The sequence below is a fragment of the Marmota monax genome, unplaced genomic scaffold (assembly GCF_021218885.2).
Source record: "Marmota monax isolate L192 unplaced genomic scaffold, Marmota_monax_Labrador192_F-V1.1 WCK01_AAM20220418_F8-fsc00009, whole genome shotgun sequence".
Classification (NCBI taxonomy): Eukaryota; Metazoa; Chordata; class Mammalia; order Rodentia; family Sciuridae; genus Marmota; species Marmota monax.
Window position 1 is genome coordinate 28,660,870 of NW_026694710.1, and position 24,499 is coordinate 28,685,368.

Here is a 24,499-nt window from a genome sequence, read left to right on the forward strand (position 1 = left end):
GCAGACTCCTGGCGGCCAGGGCAGAAGAGGGAGGCACTCTCACTCCAGCGACAGAGGTGAAGCACTGTCCACAGGAAGAGCAAGGGAGTAGCAAACACCACCTGCAAAGACCTGGTGTCAAGCAGGAAGGACAGCAGCGGTCCCAGTGCAGGGCTCTAGGTGATAAGGGAAGCTTCTTCTGCATTGCAATGGGAGGGCCTAAGGGGTTCTGAATGAGGGATGGGACTGACTCTGGGGCCCTCAAGGGGTTGGAATGCTGTGGTAGGCCCCGAGGTCTGGGCAGTGTTAAGCTCTCTGCATCCAACTGGAGACAGATCTGAGGTCTGGGCTTTCATTGCTCTGGTCTTTTCCGACTTATTGATTCCTTCTGCCTTTAGGAAAGTTCACTAAGAGTTTTACTAAAAGCTCACTTACATCTGTTCTCTCATTCCCCCATATCTCCGACTTAATACAATTTGGTAGGTATTTTCAAAGCATTTGTTTTGCAAACTGCTGTCCAAATCCCAGTCCTCCTTTACTGATGTCAACCTTTCTCAATGACTTACGATTTTTTAAAAACGCATGTGTAACTAGATGAACCACAGAATCCTGCAGCTTTGACAATTTCTGCGATTTTGTTTCACTTATGAGGGTCGCCTGGCAGTCCTCTGCAACAGCCGACGTCTCGTCTGGGGCGAGGCCCTGGTTCCTGGGCTTCTGCCCTGTGCACTGGCCGCTCTCCCAAGATGGGCAGCAACCGGCCGCTGTCTCCCGGACTTCTGGGAACAACAGCAGTCGGCCATCTGAGTCCGCAGCCCGTCCGGGTCGGGCCCTCGCGTACGCCTGCAGCCGCGGCACCGGCACCTGCACCCGCACCGCACCTGCAGCGCCCCGGCACTGGGCGCAGCTCCACCCCGCGTTCTGTATGTTGCTCATTCGGTTTGGCCGGAGGCGGGGGACACGGCGCAGCTGAGGGGCCGCGGTGCCCCGGAGGAGGATGGCCGGGACAGGGGATGCGGGGAGGGGAGGGGGCGCGGCCTGTGGAGGGCCAACACGGCGGGGCACCGCCGGGTGGGGAGGCGGAGGCTCGAGCGCAGGGTCGGTAGCTGCCCCTCAGCCGCCCGAGTGGGTCCGGCGCGCCGCCTCGCCGGCAAACAGCAGACCAACGCGAGGCCCCGCCCGCCCGCGCGCCGCCGCGTGTCCCCGCCCGCTCGGTCGGTCGGAGCGCGGCTCGCGGCGCGGCGGCGGCTCGGCACGGCGGCGGCCGAGCGCAGGCGGGCGGGCGCAGCAGCGGACGGCGCCGAGGCCGCCCCAGGCGCGGGGCTCGCTGCGGCTGAGCGCGCCGGACTCGTCGGGGCCCGCGGCCGTCCGCGCCTTTCAATGGGCAGCTCGCACTTGCTCAACAAGGGCCTGCCTCTCGGTAAGGCCGCGCGCGCGCATTTCCGGCCGCGGGCGGGGGCGGGGCGGGCCGGGCGCGCGCGGACGCCGGCTTTGTGTGCGAGTGCGCGTGCGCGCCGGCGCGGGCGGGCCTAGCGGCGTGCGCATGCGTGGCTGCTGCGTGTGAGTGCGCGTGCGCGTGCGCATGCCGTCCCCGCCCGCCGCGGCCGGCGCGGGTGACAAAGGGGCCCGCGGGCCGCACAGGCCGCCGCCACCCCGCGGTCCCGGCCCCGCGCAGTCGCTCCGGCCTTTTTCCGGGAGCGGGGGCGCAAGTCCGGAGGTGGGCCTGTCGTGGGGGCGCCGCGAGGCCCGCGGCGACCTGCGGGGGGGCAGGGCCTGCGGCCTCGCCGGAGTTGGTCTGCAGAAGTCGCGGGATCCCGAGGCCCGCCGCTGGGCGTGCAGCCTCCCCATGCCGCGGCGCCCCCAGCTCTTGTCCACGGGCCCCTCCGCAGTGCTCGCGGGAGCGGCAGGGCGGCGTCCGCAGATCCGGGCCGGTCGGAGGCTGGGCTGCCCCTGGCGGGCGCGCGCCGCCGGGCCGGGACCCGTGCCGAGGAGGCTCCCCGCCACTGGGTAGCGCAGAGAGGCCTTCTAGGAAGGAAACGGGTGCCCTCCATGGTCAGGAAGGTGAGCCCGAGATCGGTCGTACTGGGGGCCAGCCTTCCCCCGCAGGGCCCACACGCTGGATGTTTACCTTCCCAGTCCCTCTTCTCTTCCTCATTTGTGCTCAAAGAGCACGTGTTCGTCAGAAACAAGAAGGCAAAGGATGCCCATCCGCGGTGGGGTGGTCAGGGCCAGGCCCACTGCTCACCACCTTCTGCTCCTGAGTAGGGTCGTGGTGCAGCATGCTCCTTAGAGGAGTGGCTACAGCCAGCAAGAGCACTGGCCCAGGCCCGCCCTTGACCAGTGTGTGTGGTCTCCCAGTTAGTTTTCTGCGACGCCATCTGCAACACGGGGTAGCGCTGGGCTCTATAACTGTGCTTGCGGTTGTTATTTAGCATGGCAGCTGGGTTTGGGGGCCACCCTTTCTCTGACCTGGAAGTCTGTTAGAGATGGCCTTGCAGTGGATATTGTGTTCTCCAGGGTGACATGGACCAGGGCCTGTGGATTCCTGCTGGGACTTGAGGGTCCTGTCCTGGCTGTCATCTGCAGGCTTGCAGTGGGTCTCAGCTGGGTTTGTCTCTAAGGGATGAGCTTGTCTTGACTTGTCAGCGCTGCAGCCATCTTTCTTTTCTGTGGTTTAATCATCTTTGAGCATGTGCTATACCTCTGGGGTGCTCTGTAAGGCTTTGTGGGGGATGTGCACTGGGCTTCATCTGGTTCCCTGGGTGCCCCCATCCTCTGCCTAGCTGCCCAGCCTCCTCTGGGAATGGCTCAAGGCCCAACCTGAGATCTTGCCCTATTTAGCCATAGGAGGTGGCTCTTCAGTTCCTGATTGCTGTGAGATGGGACGGTCATATCTGGCCCCTGAAGCAGGGACTTTCTCTTTAGCTTGAGGTCAGCATTGGGGCCTGGGAGGTTTGGCTAGAGTTCATGGACTGAGGGCCTGGTGAGTGTTAGGGCTGGGACCCCTTCTATTTTTTCTGGGGTTGGTGCTGCCACTTTTTGGACAATCTGTCAGATTGTCACTTGGCACAAGGTCAGCGAGTCTGCTGGAGGAGTGCAGATGGCAGGAGACCATCTCATCAAACGTGGGCACCAGGCTCTCAGCTTTCTGAGATGGGACCCCTGGCCTCCTGCCCCCTTCACCCCAGCTAGCAATTCTGCTGTTTGTCACCTGCCCTTTGAGCTTCGTGTGTGGCACACCTGAAGGTCTGAGATGTGGAGCCAATGCCTTGCAGTTCTGGGAGGCACCTGTTGGGCAGCACTGAGTGCTGCTGAAACCCCTGTGGAGGTCAAGCCCATTCCCACTGTGACCTGGTATCTCCATGGCTCCTTGGCACAGAGTGCTCCAGCTGGTGATTGTATGTACCAAGGTCATCGCCTCCTGGTGATACCTTTTACAGATGCTTATTGTATCCATCCCCCAGCTAGGGGTGGGAGACAGGACTTGGCTTGGGCGGTGCCGGGCAGGGGGCCCAGGCCCAGTCCTCTGCTTTGTAGGGAGGTCTGGCTCCCAGCCCTACGTGGCCAGGACAGGAGGGGAATAGCAGTTTATGGCCAGCTGGTTTTGATTTCAGCCCTGTCACCTGTGTGTGTGGCCTGCCAGCATCCCCTTGGTATCTTACGGTCACTGGGCTGGTCCTGGCAGTTATAGATGTGAGTTCTGTGAGGTGTGGATGTGTCTGGCCTGGGTCCCTGCAGTCTCCAGCATCCCTATAGTCACCCTCTTGTCCATTGGTGTCAGGCAACCCATGGGGTGCTGTCCACATCATGCGTGGTTGCTTTCAGGAATGCAGCGTAGTATCTAGAGACTGATCATTTCTTCCTTACAAAACCAGAAATCTCTTGGGTGGCCAGTCTTCAAGCTGAACATCTAACCAAGACTGAGTTCTGTGGGGTCATTCCTCTGGACCCATTCCACGTGACTCCCTAGTCAGTCCTGGATCCATGCTGCTGGGGTGGTGATGGTGACATGGCTAGCTCTCGAGGACAGTGTAGGAGCTTGAAGACTTGGAGGGATTGGAATTCAGCCCTGCCCCCTGATTCCCCAGCAGGTTTGGGCTGATTTGGATAGGCTGGGGTGTTCTGCTGCTCACAGGGAGGTACGTGTATGTGTGTGTGTGTGTGTGTGTGTGTGTGTGTGTGTAAGGCTCCTGGTATGGCCCATGGTGCCCTCTCTGCCACTGTCTTTGGTGGGCTGCTGGTCTCCATTGTGCATCTTGATAGGTCCTGTGACCTTTGTGTTCTTGTGGGCTGGTTTCCCTGCAGCACATGTGATTTTTTTTTTTTTTTTAATTTAGTTTTTTTTTTGTTTTGTTTTTTTTTTTTAAGAGAGAGAATTTTATTTTAATATTTATTTTTCAGTTTTCAGTGGACACAACATCTTTATTTTTTTTATGTGGTGCTGGGATCGAACCCAGCGCCCTGCACATGCCAGGCGAGTGCGTTACCGCTTGAGCCACATCCCCAGCCCACATGTGATGTTTAGAAGGCTGGGACTCTTCACATCATGTTGGGCTGCTGATGCTATGAGTGTGGGGCTCCCGTTCGCTGCCCGGGAGAAGGTGGTATTCTTGGGTCACGCCCAGGATGTCTGTGTTCCACACACATGCGCACAGACACAGGAGGACGCGTGAGATCCCTCAGCATCCCTGGCAATGAGTCGTGGTGCTGGTCCACACCTTTTCTCACTGTGTTCATCCTGTGCCTTTCCTGGTGTGGTTACATGTGCAGGGGTGGGGTGCTGTGGAGCTCCTGGACTCCTGTGGTCACCATCCCCCATGCCTTTAGCAGCACCTGTCCTCTGGAGGGTTGTGTGGCCCCATACCCTCTGCCTGCTCTCCATGATGCCCTCATCCCTCAGGTGCCCCCTGCCCCACAGGGCTTAGCCCCCCAGGTAGTAGGCTTGTTGTGCTTAGCACCCGCCCACCAGCTTCCACCATATGCAAAAGGCCAGGCTCTGGGCCTTGGGTCCTGGGCAACCCAAGTGGATGTCTCAGTGAAACCCAGATGGCTCTGGTGGGGGGACCAGCTAGTTGGGGACAGCCTGGACTGTTTGGGATGAGTTTTGGGCAGTTGAATCCTGGTCCTCATGAGGGCTGTGAGGATCAGTGTGTGCCCATCAGGTCCCCCAAGACCTGTACTGGGGGCATTGTCTGCCTTGTGGATGGAGGTGACTCAGGCAGGGCATGTGGCCCTGGGGTCTCTTGGGGGTCCCCAAGGGCATTGGTGCACAACGGGGGCCCATGTCATCCAGCAGTCCCCTGGACTTGTTGCCTCCAAAAACCTGGGGGCTGCTGTCCCTTGCCTTACCCGCTTTAAAATAAAATTTCAATTTTAGAACAGTTCTGAATTTACAGAAGAATTACACAGATGGTACTGAGAGTTTCCATGTATCCACCCACCCCGGAGAGCTGTTCCCCCACGTTGCCATCCTGCTGCCATGTGACACATGCGTTAGAGCAGTGGCCTATGTGGAGGTGCTGGCTCGGGTTCCTGCTGCATTTGGGTCTCCCCAGGTGCACAGCTCTGACCACCCTCTGTGGAGTGCAAAGCTGGGTGCCCTGCTGAGGTGTGTGGGAGCAGCCTTGGTGGAAACACCCTGGCTCGGCCCTTTAGCCCCATGGTCCTGCCTCTCAGTCTGTGTGTGCAGCACAGCAGAGCCTAGGCACTCTGTGGCCACACTTGTGCCCCTTCCCTTTCCCCACTTGGCTGTGTGGGTTAGGACCTTGCTGGGAGCAGTGAGGGGCCAGTGACAGAGGGCCCCTGAGGGCACACTCGGCCATCTGCCCATTCGGTCGCCCAGTACACTTGGGGCATCCTTGTACCCTTCAGGGAAGGCCCCTTTGCATACTCAGCCCCTGCCATGACAGACCGAGCCCCTGTGCACACCTGGTGCCTGCCTGCCACGTGCTGCTGCCCTCGGATGTTACAAGGATGCTTTGTGCCATGTTTGCTGGTGCTGATGGCTGGAAGCACTTGCTTCCTGGCTGGGGAGGGGACCAAGTGGCTACCCTGGCAGGTCTCCCAGATTGCCCAGGAAGAGCCCCAGGGTGTAAGCACTGAGTGGGGGTTGCTGGTATGGCCCGCAGGGCTTCTGTGAGGCCTGGGTTGTCCTTGTGGTGTCCTGTCCCCAGGTTTTCCCAGGTTCTCCTCTAAGCAGTGTCTGTAGATGGGCTTGGGCCTTGGCCATCTCCCTCTGGGTGAGCTGGGGAGGGCATGGCCTGGCTCATGTGGAGCTCTGGGCTGGGGGCCCACCTGGCTGTGGGCACTGATTGGGGTCACCTCCCTTTTCATGCTCATGTCCTTGTCTTAAGGCATAAAACCACTCCCTGGGTGTCTGGCTTAGTGATGGAGACTGGTGGCCTCTCCTGAAGACAGGGCACCAAGGACCTGTGCATGAGAAGACCACCCAGCCTGGTGACCTGGTGACCTTGGGGAGCTTGGGAGGTGGCAACTCGTAGTTGGGGCTGCAGGGCCATTACGGGAACACCTTGTATATCTGGTAGCATTTCCCTTTTAGAGCAACCGTGTTAAAAGTATTGACAGATATGGGCAAACACTGAGTATTGGCCAATGTTGGTCAGCACTAATTAGATTAAGTATTGATTGGTATTAACGGTGTTGACAGCATTTATGTTCAGGGACAGGGCTGGCAATGTCAGCTGCCGTGAGCAAGTGGATGGGGTGGGAGCCTGGCCCTGCAGTGCTTTCCTAGTGGGGAGGCTCCGTGCTGCTGAAGGGTCACTGGCTGGCCTGGCCCATCCCATCCCTTCTCCCACAGTGCTACTCCAGTGCCCTCTGCTGGGGAAGAGCCTGGGTAGCCCTGTGGCAGGGGCTGCAGTTCTGGGGCCACATTGCCACCCTGTTTGGTGGCCTTTCATGGTGGGCAGTGAGCCATGCACGTGTCCTAGAAGTTGGTGGCAACTGGAGCCAGTGATGGTGGGTCAGTGTGTATGCTTGGAGCCTCACAGAGAATGAGGGGAGGATGGGCTGGGCTTGGGTCCTGGACTTCTGGCCATGCATGGCCCCTTCTTGTTGAGCTGTCAGAGATGCTGCCTGACAGGTGGTCTTGTCCGACCTATGCTGTTGAGGGGGTGGTGAGGCTGGGTTCCATCTGTCAGTCTGATGTCTAGTCAGACTTCAGTGTCAGCCCCTATGTGGTAACCTCATGCCAAGAACAGGGATCAGGTGCTTGGGTGACTCATTGGCAGGCTCCTGGGGTCTGAGCCATTTGTGCTCAGCCTTCGAGGACAGGCCTTGGCCCAGCCAGCCCACACCTTAGTGCCCCCAGGTCCTGGCTACAGCCAGGCAGGAAGAGCCAAGGGCATCGAGGAGCCGAACAAGTGTCGGCTGATTGCTGAGCTGCTTTGGGCAGGGGCAGTGGGACTGGCAGGAGACTGGCAGGAGAGTTGGGCAGGACACTGGAGAGCTAGCACCTGGCAACCTTCTCCCGTGGCAAGCCTCACAGAGGCCCAGGAATTGTCCATGTAGGTAGAAGCGACGAGTAGGCTTCTTTCTGCAGTTTCCTCGTCCTGCACCCAGTTCCAACCATACACCCCATGCCTTAGCCTTCCAATGTTTGGATAGTGCTAGCATCCGGGCAGAGCCAGAGGCTTGTGGTGTGGCCACAGCTCAGAGCTGTTCTTAGGTCTGCTTAGGTGACTTTGGGGGCTGGCCTTGGGCCTGGGACCTGCATTCAGAGTGAGCGCCTCATGGGTCTGCACAGGGTACCGTGGGGCTTGCGGCCTGCAGGAGGCCCTTTGTTTCAGGTAGGTCGAGCCAGCGGCCCAGGCGTTGGCTGCATCTGGGCAGGGTCGAGGATGCAGCATGAAGCTTCACCCTCACGGTGTCCTGGAGTCTGAGTGTCAGCTGGACCCTCAATGGCGTTTTAATGTGTCTCTTGTGTTTGATTTTTAGTAAGACTTTGAGCCCGACGCAGGCCTCAGTGGTGCCGTGGAGCAGCGGCCCGAGAGCTTTGGTTGGAGACAATAAGACGTGGGATGAGGCTCCGTGACAGCACGCGGTTCTGCCTGGGGATTCTGAAGACAAAAAGCTTTGGACAGTCGAATTCATGGTCGCGGAAATCCTGCCTAAATTAAGCAATGTCAGGTTGGTAGGGGCTCCTAGAGTCTGAGAGTGGCCTTCTCTGAAGGTGCAGAGGAGCTTGTGCCCACGCTGTGGTGTGAAGGCAGTGCCCTGGCAGTGTGTTGTGGGGCTTGGCTGGCTGAGGTCCCAGCCTCCACCACTCGCTGTTGGGGTGAGGGCAGATGGCCCCCAAAGGGCTTTTTCATGCACATCCAGCAGGCCTGCATGCAGCCTGTGCTGGGCTTTGTTTCTGTGGACAGGTACTCTAGAGAGGCTCTGAGGTGGGTGCTAGGCCAGGTCTTGCTACAGTGGAAGACAGTGGGTCCTCAGGGCCTCATGGAGCCTTGATGAGGACCCGAAACCCCAGCCTGCCAGCCCAGTGTGGGGCAGCAGGGCTTGATTCTACTTTGGGTTCTCGGGCGGGAAGTCATGGAGTCAATGCGCGTCTGGGCCACGCTGCTGCCACAGGATCTTCCCAGCACGGGTGGGCTGTTCTCTCAACCCTGGCCCTCTCCCTGAGACTGGGCTGTGGTTGGGGCAGCTCTTGTGAAGGTGCCACAAGCACACTGGGCTGGGTGGGGCTTGGCTCCTCAACTGGGTCACCCATGCTGGCATCCGGGAGGCTTCCCTTTGGACAGCTGTTTATAGGGTGAGGGAGGTATCCCAGGCCCCTCTGCTAATGAGGCTCCCTGGAGCAAGTGTCCACCATCTGCAGGGCAGGGTCCACTGCTCTGAGCAGGTGCTCCATGGCCTTAGAGAACTCGTGTGCATGTGGACTTTCACTCCCATTTCTTACAGAGGTTAGAGCTGAAGAATGGGGCTCGTCAGCTCACTTACAGGTAGCAGTAGCATTACCTGCTAAAATAAATGACACTTTCCAAATCCAGGGTGAGAAGAAGAGTGGCCTCGTTGGCATGTTTGCTTACAGCGTCGGCGATGTGTATTGGCTCTGTGGGACGCTCTGGTCCAGAGGGAGCCAGAGGGTGAAGGAGTTTGACCTGCAGACCCTACCTCGAGGGCCATGGCCTGGACAGGTCTCAGCACCTCTGGTGTTTAGAAGATGGTGATGTGGGCGCCATCTTCTACTAGGGAGGGGCTGGAGCCCCTGAACCCCAGGAGTGCGGCATATGTGCAGCAGTGCCCCACCTTGTGCAGATCAGCTCTCTGCCCTTTGTAGCCAGGACCCTAGCTGTTTGGCTCTGGGGAGAGCCCTGTGCCTCTCTCCAGCAGATGCCAGCTCCAGGCCTGCTGCACATGGGCAAGATGGTCTGCAGTGCCCAGCTCCGGTTGTCCTTTGAGGCATCACCTTTATGTGCTGTGGATTCTGAGGTGCTCCTTCCTTCGAGGCCACTAGTGGCTCAGGGCAGCCTCACCCTGCAGGCAGCTGGGGTGGGGCTGGAGCCAAGGTGCAGTGCACCCTCAGAGCAGCTGTTCTGCCAGCTGCAGCTGTCGCACCCTGTGGCCACACTCAGGGGGCCTGCCCAGCCCCTGCTTCTTGGCCTTTTCCTTGCCCCTCATGCTGGTCCAGTGCTTCTGGGGGCTGCTCCTCTTGGGCAGGTCTTGGTGAGGCTATGGGGCTGGATGGGGCTGGCTGTGGCCCTCCCCATGCTTTCTGCTCCAGGGTAACACTTGGGCTGTGTGCTGATTGCACCTTAGAAGCCCGTTTCCCCATCTTGGCCCTGAATGAGGTTTAGTTGTATCACATTTAGAAGAAGTTAGCTTATAGAAGTTCATTTCCTTCTTTTTGGTACTGGTTACTGAATCCAGGGCTTTAGCCATGCTAGGCAGGTGTTCTAAGCTTACCCCAGCTCTAGTTGTCCTGTTCTGGGAGGGTAAGGGGTCTGAATGTTTGTTTGTTTTTTTTTTTTTTGTATTGTTTTTGGTACCGAGGATTGAACCCAGGGATGCTTAACCACTGAGCCACATCCTCAGCCCTTTTTAATTTTATTTGGAGACAGGGTCTTGCTGAGTTTTTTAGGGCCTTGCTAAGTTGTTGAGGCTGGCTTTGAACTCACGATTCTCCTGCCTCAGCCTCCCGGGATCATAGGTGTGTACCACTGTGCCTTGCCTGAGCATATTTTGACCCTCTTCTGTCAGTGTACTACAAACATGCAAAGGGAAATGAATGAGGCAGGCAGGCAGGGAACACATGCTCAAGTCCCCTGGTGACCCCCCTGGAAGTTCTGGGCAGCCAGACATGTGGCTCTAGGCAGAAAAAAAATGATGGGCATGTCCCTAAAGCCCACTGCATGTGGTCTGCACGTTCCAGGGCTGAGAAGGTGACCCCACAGTGGAGAGCACAGGCCCAAGACCCCCCACTCCCAGCGGCCCAGAGTTCCCCAAGGGCCTCCGTAGCTCTGCACCTGGGAGGGTGATGGGGCTGCCGCTGGACTGTGTGCCACTGTCAGTGAGCCAGCAGGTTGGACTGTCTCCCCTTTCTTTGCGGAGCCCGTCTGCACGCAGTGTGCAGTAGGCCTCCTCGGGCTTGGCTTTCGCCAGCCCTGGGTGGGGCCACAGGCATCAGCTGGGCTGCACTGCTGCAGGGCTCTGAGTGGCCTGTCCTGTTTTGTAGGCGTCCGACCCCCGATCATGAACGGGCCCATGCACCCTCGGCCCCTGGTGGCACTGCTTGACGGCCGGGACTGCACGGTGGAGATGCCCATCCTGAAGGACGTGGCTACGGTGGCCTTCTGTGATGCGCAGTCCACGCAGGAGATCCATGAGAAGGTAGTGCTGGCATCCCTGCCTGGGGTTAACCCACTTTCACGTGGGGTTGAGGGGCTGAGGGCGGGGCTGGGGCACACAGAGTGTGGGCTGACCTCGCCATGGCCTGGGTCAGTATGTGTCACCCCTGACTGGTATTGGTGTAAGTGCCACCTGGATGTGAGTGGTCCCTGCTGTTGTCCCTGGCCCCATCAGAAGGTGGAGACAGAGTTCACTCTGTGGCTTCTTGATTGACTTTTACTATGACCAGTTCTCTCCCAGAAAGCAGAACTAGTGTCGGCTGGAATTGCTGGAAGCAGCACCTTGTGCCAGAGGCCATCAGCAGCTGCTTCCAGTGGGCACCACTGTCTCCTGGGCCTTGGCGTTGCCTACAAGTTCTCCTGGTGCACGTGGTCAAGTGGTCAGCAGCTGGCAACTCATGGCCGTTCACTGAGATCCACAGGGTCCCTCTGTGATGTGAACTATGTTAATCTGGTCTCTAAGTGACCCAGAACGGCCTTTCCACAGAAGACAGCTACAGAGGCTGTGTAAAGCTATTCACCTCTCAGAAGCTCTGTGAGCTGGCAGCCAGGACCATGGTCTTCAGGTGTGGGTGGACTTTGCTTCTCTGGAAGGAGCAGCTGAGCTGTGCTGAGGGGCCTGGCGCCCACAGCCCGGCTGAGCACACCCTTGCAGGGTCTGCTGCTGACCGCACCACTGTGCACTCCCCAGAGGGAGACATGCAGCAGGCCCCAGGGGTTTCTGCAGTCCGTCAGGGATCACTGTCCAATGGACTGAGGCAAGATGAGCATGGTACAGCAGGAGCAGAGGTGCTGGCCTCCAGGAGCCTGGCTGGCTGTGGTCGCCTGCTCCCACCACAGCTGGAGAGAAAAGGCAGGCTTTGAAGAAGAGGTGATAGCGACATGGAGGAGGAAACAGAGGCCGCAGCTAGAGAGCGCGTTTCTGCAGGGCCCATTTAACTGCCTTGCACACCAGGGGCAGAAGTCTCCACCGGGCTCCATGTGCAGGGCGGAGAGGAGTGCAAGCACGGCACTGCGTGCTCCAGCAGACCTCAGGAAGAGGCCCCAAGCAGAGGGTGAGGCCAGAACAGCAGAGAACTTCCAAAAGTGAGAGATGTAAACGACACCTTAAAAATGTGCTGCGGTTCTGCAGGGTAGACGCTGGGGCCACTGCTCTGGAGACCCCTGCCCTCTAAACATGCACTTACAACTACATCCACTGGGACTGGTGAAGGTGCAGGAAGTTTGATGCCTTGAGGAGCCCAGGTGCCTATTAGGGGCAAGTGACCCCAGATGGGTGCATCAAGCAACGGGATCTCACTAGGCACAGGAGGGGAAAAAAGGGCTGGTACTGCAGTGAGTCAGGTCTCAGCAGCAGTGTACTGGGGAAGGCCAACTCAGGGTGCCACACAGCAGCTCTGCCCTCAGGGAGGAGTCAGGGTGGGAGCCAGGAGTGCGGGGTTGACACTCGTGTGCCGTGTGGTGCAGGGAAGTGTGGGGACGGGAGCTTGTGCCTGAAGGGAAGACAGGAATGGACAGGGTCTCAGGGTCTCCAGCAGTACTGGAGGTGAGGTCTAGGACAGAGCAGATGTTTTCCCCCAAACCATAATATACCAGGACTTTCTCAACAGATTAACAGTCAAACAGATAGACAAGTGGACAGAACCCTAGTGGGCCGGGGGCAGGGGGCTCAACAGGCAGCAGACTTGCTACCCTCTGTGTCAGCCCCCGGAGGGGCAGTAGGAGCCCTGCTGTAGGCCGAGCATGCTAGAGGTACCAACAGACTCTGCCTAAGGACAGACTCTCACTCCAGGAATGGGAGAGAGTGTTAGCAACTGTGAATCAGCATTCTCAGAGGTCAAAAGTGGCACCTAATTGAAAAACAAGAGCAGGGTACCAGAGGGCAGAATCCTCCAAGAGCTGGAAAGAGCTGGGAGTTTAAATGTGCATGAAAAAGTTTGTGACAGCGAGCTTCACACCGTTGAGGAGGTCTCAAGAAAGAGGTGGAGTTCAGGAAGGAAAGGGGCACCAGGAGCTCCAACACGTTGCTGGTGCTGGTCCCACTCGGTCCTGAAGGAGGGCTTCATTCTCCCAGTATGCTTGCTGCTGTGTGGCCAAGTGACGGTTCACAGGGAAAGGTCAGTGGCAGTTCTGTGTGCAGATCTCCCTCCTCTCTTTCTGCTGACTGGAAACCAGGTGTGATGGCTAGAGCCTGGGTGGCACTTTGGACCACAAGAGGGAATGCATGTACTGGGAGTGGCAGAGCAATAAGACAGGAGCTTGGGGCCCAGATGGCTGTGGAGATGCCACAGAGCCCTTAGGCCACTTGCCCCAGGCTTTGGCCCTGGGAATGTGTCCCATCTTGTCACTGCTTTGGAACAGCACTGCATTCACAGCTAGTTGGAGTCATCGTCTGAATGTCTCAGAGGAGGGAACATGTCATCAAAGCCAGAACTAGTGAAGAAACGCTTCCAGGGCTCAGGGGAGACGTGCTGTCCTGCCACAAGCCCGGGAGGAGCACTGGGGGCCCACAAGACACCCCAGTGGGTGCTGTTCAGCTTCTGAGGGCAGAGAATTTCCAGCCAGGGTCACAACATCTAACCTAACTGCTGAGCAGCCACAGAGCAGGGAGCAGCAGGGAGGCCAGGGAACCAGGAGTCTGCTGCACCCAGGGCACTGGGCATCCAGAGGGCCTGGCCAGGTCGAGGTTCTGGGGACACACAAGAAATACAATGATGCCATATGCAGCAGAAGCCACCAGAAGCCTTGTAGGGTGGTGGGTGGAGATCCAGCTATAGGCTGCATTACCCTGGACCTGGGGACCCAGCTGCAGTTACATCTGGGACCAGGCCAGAGGACAGAGACCGCGGTGCAGGACCTGTCACCATCTAATCTTGGGAGTCTTCCCACAGTGCATCCAGACCACAAGACTCAGGGACAGTGCCATGGAATGGACAGTGCTGTCTGGTGTGTGAGCAAAGTGCTGGTGAGCTGAGTCCAGGCCACTGTGGGCAGGCAAGGAGGGACCCAGCGAAGCACCTCACGTGGGCCACGTGCAGGGCCGGGGCAGTCCTGGGAGTGCTCCAGGGAGCGGGAAAGGGGGTAGACTGCCTGATGCAGGGGATGGATAGTGGACCTCAGTGGCAGGGCCCAGCCGGCCTCGTGGGGATGGCCCGAGGCTCCTGCACAGTCCCCACCGTCAGTCAGCAGGGGCAGTGCTGTGGTCCTGCCACTGAGTGGGCGCATTCGCTGCCCCCTGGGCAGCGTCATGCATGGAGCAGGCCGCCCCTGCTGCTGTAGCGACTGTGGCCCTCGGCCTGCACGGGCACAGGAGCCTCTGCAGCACACGTGAGGGGCCGAGGGCAGCGGGACTGTGCCGTGTGGGGCCGTGGCCCTGCGTGCTCTCAGCCGCCACCCTGGCCTTGGTTTGAAGTGGTGTCCGGTGAGCCCCCTCAGAACCTGCTGTCACAGAAGTGTCCAGGGGTCAGTTTCCACCCAGGTGACAGCTGATTCTTGGGAAGTCAGCACACACCAGGCCTCCCATGGCCTTCTGCAAGCCTGGGTCTTGTGTTATCCCCATCCTAGCCATGTGGACACTGAGCATATGGGGGTTAGTCACCAGCCTGATCACAGCTGGTCGAGGGGGACAAGTGAGTGGATGCTGGCAGAGTGTGGCTTCTGGGAGGCTAACCTAAAGGGACAGACCTAGTCCACCCACCGCCGGCCGACTTTCTCCCCAGAGGGCTAATGCAACACCCAGGAGCAGAGCGGCCACTTGGCAACCACCAAAGGGACTGGGGCACTGAAGCTGCAACCTCCGGACCACTCACCACCACAGCAAGCCCGTTCCCAGGAGGCTTTTGTCCTGAACCGAGCACAAGCCTCAGTCCTCCCCCTACTGCGCCCACACTGGTGTGTGTGGTGGTGAGTCCACCAGGAAGTGAGCACCAGCCTGCCTGGTGTGTGTGGTGGTGAGTCCACCCAGGGAGTCAGCCGGCTCTGCTGTTGGTGCAGTGGGCAGTGCTCAAAACCTGGGCTCTGCAGACGCACTGGTTTCTGTTTCTAAGAACATGACTCAAAACAAACATGCTGGTATCTAGGCTCCTGTTCTGTTACTAAAAACATACTCAGTGGAAAAAAAAAGGGCAACATGAAAAAAATGTAGACTCGTAGATGGGCAGATGACGCTCTGACATGCGTGTCGCAGTGGAGGCAGACGCCAGCTGGCACTGCAGAACTCTGGGCTCCAGCACTGATGGAGCGTCCACTGGCCCCTCCATGGTGGGCTGCAGCAGTGCTCAGCGAGGCTTTTCAGAGACACAGTGGCTTGTGTCTGTGTGACAGGAAAACAGACAATGGTTTTGCCACAGAACTCAGTGCTGGAGGCCACCTGAGGGCCACAGCGGGGTGTCTAGGTACCTGGTGAATCTGCTGTGCCTTCTGTGGTATAGTCAGATGCTGTTCTTCAAGACTCTTCTGCCATGATAGATGGACAGGATAAAAAAGCCGTCCACTGTGTGCTTATGCCAGCACACGTCAGGCCTGCCCATGGCCAAGGGACCCATAGGCATCCCGCCCGGCCAGGCTGGACTCCTGGGGTCTCCCCTGGTGCCACTCCTGCTCTGTCCGGGATCTGCCTGTCTTCTGGCATGGGTAGCCTGGCCTCAGCCTCACCTGCTGCTGCCCTGCAGAGGTGGTCCTCCCCCTCCTGCGCCCACACTGTGCAGGCACAGGGGCCTTTTTGACCCTGACCACTGTTCCCTAATCCTGTCCATACTACATAAATGGGTCCAGGGGTCTGGCCCACCCACCTTGTCAGGCCCCAGGGAGTTGGAACCTGGTCCTGTGGGCAGGGTGTAGGGGCATGGCCACGTGTGGGTGTGTCTCGGGGCAGGGCCACATTCGAGGTGCGCTTGGCGCCCGCCTAGTTGAAGGCACTGCTGGGGATGGTGCCTTGCATCGTGCTTCTTGGCTTGGAGCTGCCCTTTGGGGCTGCTCTATGCATGGCCAAGCCAGGAGCAGGACGGTGCTGGCCGCTGTGGCCACTCAGCACTTTTTTCCTCCTCCCCGGCAGGTGCTGAACGAGGCGGTGGGCGCCCTGATGTACCACACCATCACGCTGACCAGAGAAGACCTGGAGAAGTTCAAAGCTCTACGAATAATCGTGCGGATCGGCAGTGGTTTTGACAACATTGACATCAAGTCGGCTGGGGACCTAGGTAGGGTGCAGCCCTGGCTCACCTGGAAAGGTGTGCTCCAGTAGGTAGGCGCCGGAGAGGACTGCCCCACCAGGAGCATGGGGCAGATACACAGGCCGACAGCACAGCAGTGCCCAGCCAGGCTGGGCCAGTAGCTGCCGCGTTCCATTGAGTCCTTTACCCCCTCTCTGGTGGTGGCAGAGTGGTGGCTCAGGGTCCAGCCCCTCAGTGCTGTTGGTTGGCAAGTGTCGCCTGGCTTGTCCTCTGCTCCAGGGACTGCAGAGGCAGAAACGTGTGGATCCTGCTGCACGGCGATGCCTCGGCTGGCCTGCCCTCCTAGGACAAGCAGGCAGCGTCCCTGGGCCAGGGGCCCCACTCTGTGCCATCTCCCCTGTCCCTGGGATTCCAGGCTGGGGCTCCACCTTGTTGTCGGGGACACTTTGAGACCTGGCCATTTTGGTTTCTCCAGGCCTGATGGGTTCCTGGGACCCGTCTACCCTCAGGTGGCAGTTTTGTGTTGAGTCTCACAGGCTATGTGGCTAGCTCCCCCAGCCTCCCATGTTTGATGGTTCAGCGTGTCATTTCTGGAGGTTAGTATGGTTTCTGTCCCGAGTCCTCCCTTTGTCAGACCCCCCTCAACACTTGGGGCAGGTCTTGGAACAAGCTGGAGGCGAAGGTGTTCTACAGGAAGTAGGAGCGCCTGGCCGGGGGGCAGTGTGCGGGGAGGTTGGTGGCTGAGGGCCAGGAGGCAGGGTGGAAGGAACCTCTGTCCTGTAGAACAGGCTCAGGTGCTTTCTCAGTGCCTGGACCCTGCGCCTCAAGACATCTGGGGCACTGTTTGGTGGGCAGCGCAAGCCCTGTCTGACTGGCTCTGCCTTTCGGCATTGGTCTTGGCTGTGGGAAGCAGGCAAGGGGCACAGGGGTGCACAGGGCGTGAGGGGATCACTAAGGCCTGGGGCCAGGGCCTGTTTGCCTGGAGAGCCCAGAGAAGCAGTCGGCAGTGATGCCCATGAGTGCTGGCTGGTGGGGAGAGACCCTGCCCTCCTGTGGCCTGGCTGGGGGGAGTCCAGTGCTGACCATCTTGTCTTCTCTGCTACCAGCACATCCCAGGTCCATGGGCCATCAGGAAGGGTCAAAGCAGCCTCTTTGCCCTTGCCGACCGGTCACTAGTGTGTGCGGTGCAAGGCTACAGACGCAGTGTGCAGGGTACCACAGGGTGGACAGAGTCAGACCCCACATGCCTGGGGCTGGTCAGTCTGCACTCCCAGCAGGTCAGCGTGGCACATGTTGTCTGAGGCCTTCCAGGGTGGCCATGGGATATGTCCCCTGGCATTCTGCTGGTGAAGCATGTCATTAAGGACGTGCCCCAGCACCATGGTCTGTGTGTCTGTCCCGGAGGCCGGGCTCTGCCTGCATCTGGGGTGATGTGTGTGTGTCGTGTCCCCACAGGCATTGCTGTCTGCAACGTGCCTGCAGCATCTGTGGAGGAGACCGCGGACTCTACCATGTGCCACATCTTGAACCTGTACCGTCGGACCACTTGGCTGCACCAGGCATTGCGGGAAGGCACGCGGGTCCAGAGTGTTGAGCAGATCCGCGAAGTGGCCTCAGGAGCCGCTAGGATCCGCGGGGAGACCTTGGGCATCATTGGACTAGGTGCGTTGGCCATCGAGGCTCAGCACGCACAGCCCAGGTGCGTCTGCTGCCCCTTGCCCATCTCATGCTCAGGAGAAGATGAGGCCCAGGCTCCCATTGTGGCTGCAGCACTGGTCCCTAGCCCAGGGCCAGGACTGAGGAAGAACAGCTCAGGGGCAAGGGCATGCTTCACACACACGGGGGTACACTTGGGCACACTGGACACCACACTCAGATGGCATATAGGCACGGGACACACATGCTGTGCACGTGGCCCTGGGGGCACGTGCACAGCCCACACCCGATGTGGACCCCTGGAGTGGCTGAGTGGACACAGCTATCAGATGAGGACCAGGCAGCCCTGGCCCTTCCCAGCACCCCTGCCAGGGTGGTGTCCTGACTCCCTCCTGTGCTCCATGTGCTCCTCGCTGTGGCTGTGTGGCAGCTGGGCCCCTCCCCTGACCCTGTAGCTGTCTCTGTCTCGTTGGTGCCCATCTCTCTGGTCCTGTGTGGACAGTGCAGGAACTCATTTCCGGGCACTCACCTTGTGACCGAGTGCCTGACCCTTCCTGTCTCCAGCTGTACCCAGCACCTGCTGACCTCAGCCTGCCTCTTCCAGCACTGAGGGGTGGGGTGTGCTTGGGTTCCCGAGGGAGGAGGGAGAAGAGGTGGAGGGTGTGCCTGGGGTAGGCCATCTTTAGCTGGAAGTCACTGTTACTGTCTGCTGGTCAGTGCCCTAGATCCCTGAGTGTGCCCTTCTCGTGGCCCAACAGAGGGATGGGATGGCGCTTCCTGCCTGGTGCTGAGGTTTGCTGAAGGGTGGGAAGACAGGTGAGGGGCTGCATAGCTGGGCTTCGGGGTATTGGCACGTGGGTCTGGGTGGCTGCTCTGGCCCCTGGGGTGGACTGGCCAGGCAGCCTTGTACTCTCAGGGTGTCCAGCATCAGAGCAGGCCACGGGGGCTGTGGGGGAGCTGGCTGTGTCCAGGTGCCCCTCCTGCAAACCCAGGCACACTGCCTTTCCCGGGTTTCCTTTATGGCTGCTACTCCTGCCTGCCCCAGGGTGCAGTCTGTTCTGCTTCATCAGGACCATCTGGTGGCTCCATTGTGCCAGCCATGTGGCACTGGGGGCACGTGCACAGCCCACACCCAATGTGGACCAACAGAAGGATGGGTTCCCGAGTGAGGAGGGAGAAGAGGTGGAGGGTGTGCCTGGGGTAGGCCGTCTTTAACTGGAAGTCACTGTCACTGTCTGCTGGTCAGTGCCCTAGATCCCTTGGGCACAGGTCCCGCCGTTGGGCACGGGGCTCCTGTGTTGCTGCAGCCCCTCCTTGGGACGGGGCTCGACTACAGGTCTTTGCTGTGCTGGTGTAGACAAATCTGAGACCCCCTGCTGTTGCCCTCTCTGAAGCTCGGTCCCTGGCCTGCTGCCTCCCTGTGCACACCATGGAGCGAACCGTGTGGCAGTGTTGTGGACCTGCCGCGTTTGTGCGGTCGTGATGGCTTCCACGCAGTTGAACTTAGTGTTGGTGTTTATGTTTTCAGCCCTGGGTTGGAACTCAGGGCTTGGTGTGCAGGGCAGACACTCCGCTGAGCCACACCCCAGCCTGTGTTGGGTGTTTGGTGCTGTTTTAAAGGGCATGTCTCGTGTCCCCACGATGGTCAGCATTGGGAGATCCAGGTGATACGTGTGCACTGACCACACAGTTCACTGAGGTCTAGCTTGTGGACTCCTCGGGAGCTCTACAGGCCGGGGCTGCCCCTCTCCTCTCTGCTCTCGGTGTCTGTGTGCTTCTTAGCATGGGTCTAGTGGAGCAGCCTGTGGCTGGCCTGCTGCACCTGGCTGCCCCACTCTCTGGATGGGGTGTGGCTGCTGTGTGTCTTGAGTCCTTTTCCTCTCAGGACCTGCCTTTTGTTCTTTGAAAGGTCTCTGAGCCTTTCTTTCTGTCCTGTGCAGTGGGCAGGTTCCCTGGCCCTTCCCGCTGTCAGACCTGCCCAGTGAGGTCCACTTCAGCAGTGGTTTTCAGGTCTGGAACTTCTGTGTGGCACGTTCACAGTGAGGTTCTGGTCAGCCGGTTCCACCCCCGCCATCTGTGCTTCTGAGGGTCTTCCTTTTTGCTGGGAGCTACCTTTCCTCCTCCACGGGTGACATGGAGTGCAGGCCTCACGTGAACAGCAGTGACGGGAGTAAATAGCATTAAGGCTCAGAGTGGCTGCTTCTGCCCTTCAGGAGCCCAGGTGAGGGCCAGCGGTCAGCTGGTGCTGGTCCTGGGCTTTGGTTACTTTCTACAATCCAGGTCTTCAGAGCGCTCCACGGCAGCCCATCAGGTGACGGGATTTGTCTGCCTCCTGCACAGCCGCGCCTCTCCGTGCTGGGTGTGCTGTCCGCACCCAGTCCCCTGCGTCCTCAGCAGTAGCCCCTGGCAGCCTCCTGTGACCTAGAACCGAAAAGGCTGGTCATTTGTCTGCAGCACCCTGTCTGCCTGTGGGCTGCACCTGTGCCCATCCTTGCCCAGCAGCCCCTCTCATAGTCCTCTGAGACGCCGCCTGGCCTGACCCACCTCCCACAGGGTGCTGGGTGCCCTTGCTCGGGGCCACTGTCTGGAGCTGCTGTCTGGTGCTCCGCCTGGTGTTCCGCCCTGCTGTTGTCTGGCTCCCGCCCATCACCTTAAGTCTGATGCTCCACTTTCTCAGGGTGGCTTGCCCCATCACCTACCCTGCCACCCTCTGCAGCTGTACCCACATCCCTCCTAGAGCTCTGGACAGTCACTGCCCCGTGTGGTCAAGGGAGACCACCGTGCTATGGGCCTCAGCTTGGCAGGCTGTGATACCCGTCTTCTGCTGAGTCCAGTGTGCAGTGGGTGTGTGCAGCTGGCCCCACATCGCAGCCCACAGCTTGAGCCTCCCATGCCAGGGCTGTGCCTGCCTCAGGCGGCCGGGTGGAAGCAGCCGTGGATGCCGTGGGGCCAGGGAGGAAGGCAGGGACCTCTCTCTGACCCTGGATTCTCAGGAACGAGGATCCCTTGGGGTATCTGACGGGTCTGACGGGTCTTCCTCCTGTGCTGTTCATGGGTGGCTGGAATTGAGATTCCAGCAGCCTTTGATGAGTGGACCTGGTAGTGGACTGGGGAGGGGCTGAGCAGGCAGGAGTGTGGGGCCTCCCTGCCTGCTGGCCTGGTGGGTCAGCCCTGGGGCACGTCTGACGCCGTCTCCACCCTGCCAGGTCGTGTGGGGCAGGCGGTGGCGCTACGGGCCAAGGCCTTCGGCTTCAGCGTGCTCTTCTACGACCCGTACCTGTCGGATGGCATGGAACGGGCCCTGGGGCTGCAGCGAGTGAGCACCCTGCAGGACCTGCTCTTCCACAGCGACTGTGTGACGCTGCACTGCGGCCTCAACGAGCACAACCACCACCTCATCAACGACTTCACCGTCAAGCAGGTGGGCGAAGCGCCTGCAGACGCCTTCCCAAGCAAGATGCCAGCTGGGGGTCCACTCCTGGCAGGGGAGTGCAGGGCTTCAGGCCCTTCACCCCTGGGGGCCCCACCTGCTGTCCGTCCCAGACTCTTACAGCCACACAGAGGATGCCAGCCCCTGCCACCTGGATGCTTAGTGGCCAGGCTGGGCCACATGACACTGCTCAGAGCCAGGTTGTATGGCCAGGGGGCAGGAATGGGCCAAGGAGAAGCCATTCTGACTCCGGTGGCACTGGGCCACCATGGTCCATCACGGCCAGACTGGGTCGCTGGGATGAAACAGGGTCATAAGAAACTCTTACCAGGAAGGAGGGGGCGGTGAAACTCGCCACGGCAGAGCCCCCTGCAGAGGAGCTGCCTGTGTGCTCCCTCATCCTGGGGCTTTGGGGGCTCCTTGCAGGGTTGGAGCCCCCACTTGTGGGTTGAGGCTCTGCTGGAGGAGGCCAGAACAGCCTGGAAGAGGAGGAAGCCATGTTGGCGCATCCACTGTGGCCAGAGGCCTAGAGCTGGGGCAGTGGGCTCTGGGCTGGGGCCTGTCCCCGTGGCCACGTACTCTCTGCTCCAAGTCCCTGACACACTGCCCTCTGCCCAAGCCCTCTCTGGCAGGTGGGAGGTGGGTTGCTCCTAGATGTGCCCTGGGGCACAGGCGTTCGTGCTCACCGCCTGCCTGCTGTCCTGTCTTCCCAGATGAGACAAGGGGCCTTTCTGGTGAACACAGCCCGCGGCGGGCTGGTGGATGAGAAGGCGCTGGCCCAGGCCCTGAAGGAAGGACGCATCCGTGGCGCGGCACTGGACGTGCACGAGTCGGAGCCCTTCAGGTCCGTGTGCCTGTGCTGCACCTGTCTCCTGGTCTCCAGGGGCCTCTGGCTGGGAGCAGGGAGTTGCTGGCTTAGCCCGGTGGTGAGGGGCAGGAGCAGAGCAGTCCCTTTCTTGGTCCCCCCAGGCTTGGAGAGCACAAGGCCCTCAGGCCATCAGTGGTCTCCGTAGGTTGTGGCCTGCGGTAGCCAGGGGTCAAGGGAACTGTACTTGGCTTTGTGTCCAGCCTCACCGCTCTGAGCTGACCTTCCTGGGCCTGGGCTGTGCCACGTGGGCAGGGCCTCAGGGACACATCTGCTTCCCAGGCTTCCCAGCTGTGGAGGGGCCACAGAGGGGATGCGGTGTCCGAGGACTGGGGGGCGTCAAGAGCTCTGGGGTGGGGCCCTGCCCTTGTGCACAGGTGCCCGAGGTGTGACACAGCACCGTGACCCAGGCCTGGCCGCCTCCTGCCCCTGCCCTCTAGTGCTCAGCCCACTGACCTGTGACGCGCCATCCTTAGTTTCAGCCAGGGGCCCTTGAAGGATGCGCCCAACCTCATCTGCACCCCCCATGCTGCGTGGTACAGCGAGCAGGCGTCCATCGAGATGCGGGAGGAGGCAGCCCGGGAGATCCGGCGAGCCATCACAGGTGGGGAGCGCGCTCTAACAGTCTGCTGCAGCCTGCGCTGCGAGGGTGTCGTGCTCTGTTCCCCTACCAGGCATTCCTGTAGGCATAGACAGGGCTGAGCCCAGGACCCCATGGTGCCAGCAGAACAAGCTCAGGGCTGAGGGAGGAAGGGTCCCAGGGCTGCTGCAGCCAGGGGCCTGGAGGCACCCACACCCTTGCGCCCAGGTGGTGCTGGTCTCCTGCAGGGGACAGCACTTTTAACCTGGGCACTGTTGTCCTCCTGCTGTACCCCCAGGCCGGATCCCTGATAGCCTGAAAAACTGCGTCAACAAGGACCACCTGACGGCTGCCACTCACTGGGCCAGCATGGACCCTGCCGTGGTGCACCCTGAGCTCAACGGGGCTGCCTACAGGTGAGCAGGCAGGGCTTCAGCCTGGAATCTGGGCCCCGCAGGGACCTCGGGCTGGGGACATGGTCCTAGCCAGGCCCGGTGGTCACAGAGTGTGGAGCTGTCCACTTGCCTGAAATCCTATGAGAACTGGGCCTCTTGGAAGGAGCCACACAGGGGGAGCTTCTAGGGCCTGCTGGACAGCACTCTGCAGAGGCCACCAGTGAAGTGGAGTGGTCCTGGGGACAGGAGAGGACCTGGAAAGGCCAGGCAGGACGTGTTCCGGCACTGGGGGCGCTCGACGGGGTCTGCCCCGCCCTGGACCCTCGGTGTCAGTGCTGCTGTGGGGGGCCCCTCCCACAGCGACCTCACTTGCCCACCCTCCTCTCCCAGCAGGTACCCCCCAGGCGTGGTGGGCGTGGCCCCCACTGGCATCCCGGCTGCAGTGGAAGGCATCGTACCCAGCGCCATGTCCCTGTCCCACGGCCTGCCCCCTGTGGCCCACCCACCCCATGCCCCTTCTCCTGGCCAAACTGTCAAGCCTGAGGCGGATAGAGACCACACGAGTGATCAGTTGTAGCCCGCGGGGAGCTCTCCAGCCTCGGCGCCTGGGGAGGGCACCGTGCACCCCAGCCCAGAGTGTGCAGAGAGGCGCCCGCGCCCTGCGCCCCAGAGACTGGCCCAGGCGTGTGCAGGGCGCGAGGCAGCGCAGCCTCTGTGTCGACTGTAGTTGTCCCGTCCTGTGGGCTGGCTCACTGTCCTGTGTCCTTTGCGTTCCTCGTTGAGCAAAAGAAGTTAGTAGTCAATTCTCTCATGGATGTTCTTGTCTGTGTGCAGTCTTTAGGACATGACGGGGGATTCGTTTGCTTAGCTGTCAACAAAAGCCAGCCGCGGGACCTGTGGCCGTGGTCTGAGCTCCCTCTGCTGGACGCCCGCCGCGGCCCCTTCTCAGGACTTGGGTCCTTCCCGCTTCCTTCATGCCGCACAGTGCACTGTTTTTTCTACCTGCTTGTCTTATTTTTAGAATAATTTAGAAAAACAACAAAGGCTGTTTTCCTGATTTTGGCATGAACCCCCTTGTTCCAAATGGAGACGGCATCTCAAGCAGCTCAGAGGAGGGGGCGCCTGGAGCTCCCTGTGCTGACTGACCTGGGGGCAGCGGTTGCCAAGTCCCGCCTGCGCCCGTGCCGTCCTGCTGATGTGGTAGGCTAGCAATATTTTGGTTAAAATCATGTTTGTGACTGTAACCATTTGTATGAATTATTTTAAAGAAATAAAAGTCCCAGAAAGAGCCGGCACGCCTGGCATCTGTTTAGTGGCTTCATCTGTGGAGACACCTGTGGGCCTCAGTCCTGACTTTCGTGTCCCAGGGCCTGACTTGGCTTTGTGGGAGCAGGCAGCTGCAGGGAGGCCCCGAGCAGGGGCAGCAGGAAAGGGGCTGTGGCCCCCTGCGTGCCAGGCCCACTCTGCCTGTGGGGAAGCCACCCTGCCTCAGCTGGGCCACTGGTTGAGCAGCCTCCTGACGCCCGTGAGCTTGCCCACGGGCCTCCAGCTGGGC

The 24,499-nt window shown here is 60.1% G+C and overlaps 1 protein-coding gene across 5 annotated transcripts; it reads left to right on the forward strand.

The window, feature by feature from the left end:
* The first annotated feature begins 1,258 nt into the window (after positions 1 to 1,258).
* On the forward strand, positions 1,259 to 24,239 carry Ctbp1 (C-terminal binding protein 1). Of its 5 annotated transcripts, none has more exons than XM_046423675.2 (10): positions 1,259 to 1,399; positions 7,936 to 8,127; positions 10,676 to 10,830; positions 15,901 to 16,045; positions 17,474 to 17,680; positions 20,881 to 21,095; positions 21,818 to 21,948; positions 22,446 to 22,573; positions 22,848 to 22,965; positions 23,335 to 24,239. In XM_046423675.2, the coding sequence occupies exons 2-10, from the start codon at positions 8,121 to 8,123 to the stop codon at positions 23,519 to 23,521; spliced, it is 1,293 nt and encodes a 430-aa protein (XP_046279631.1). In that variant the 5' UTR covers positions 1,259 to 1,399; positions 7,936 to 8,120; the 3' UTR covers positions 23,522 to 24,239. The 5 variants fall into 5 exon arrangements, with proteins under 5 accessions (XP_046279631.1, XP_046279629.1, XP_046279628.1 ...); XM_046423676.2 differs by lacking the exon at positions 1,259 to 1,399 and adding an exon at positions 1,911 to 2,040; XM_046423673.2 differs by lacking the exon at positions 7,936 to 8,127 and having other exon boundaries at positions 1,277 to 1,399; positions 23,338 to 24,239.
* The last annotated feature ends 260 nt before the right edge of the window (positions 24,240 to 24,499 follow it).

Coding starts and splice junctions, on each gene's coding strand:
- Ctbp1 (XM_046423672.2), top strand. CDS start 1,360: ATGGGCAGCTCGCACTTGCTCAACAAGGGCCTGCCTCTCG. Junction 21,096..21,817: donor ACGACTTCACCGTCAAGCAG/GTGGGCGAAGCG, acceptor CTGTCTTCCCAG/ATGAGACAAGGGGCCTTTCT. Junction 22,966..23,334: donor CTCAACGGGGCTGCCTACAG/GTGAGCAGGCAG, acceptor CTCCTCTCCCAG/CAGGTACCCCCCAGGCGTGG.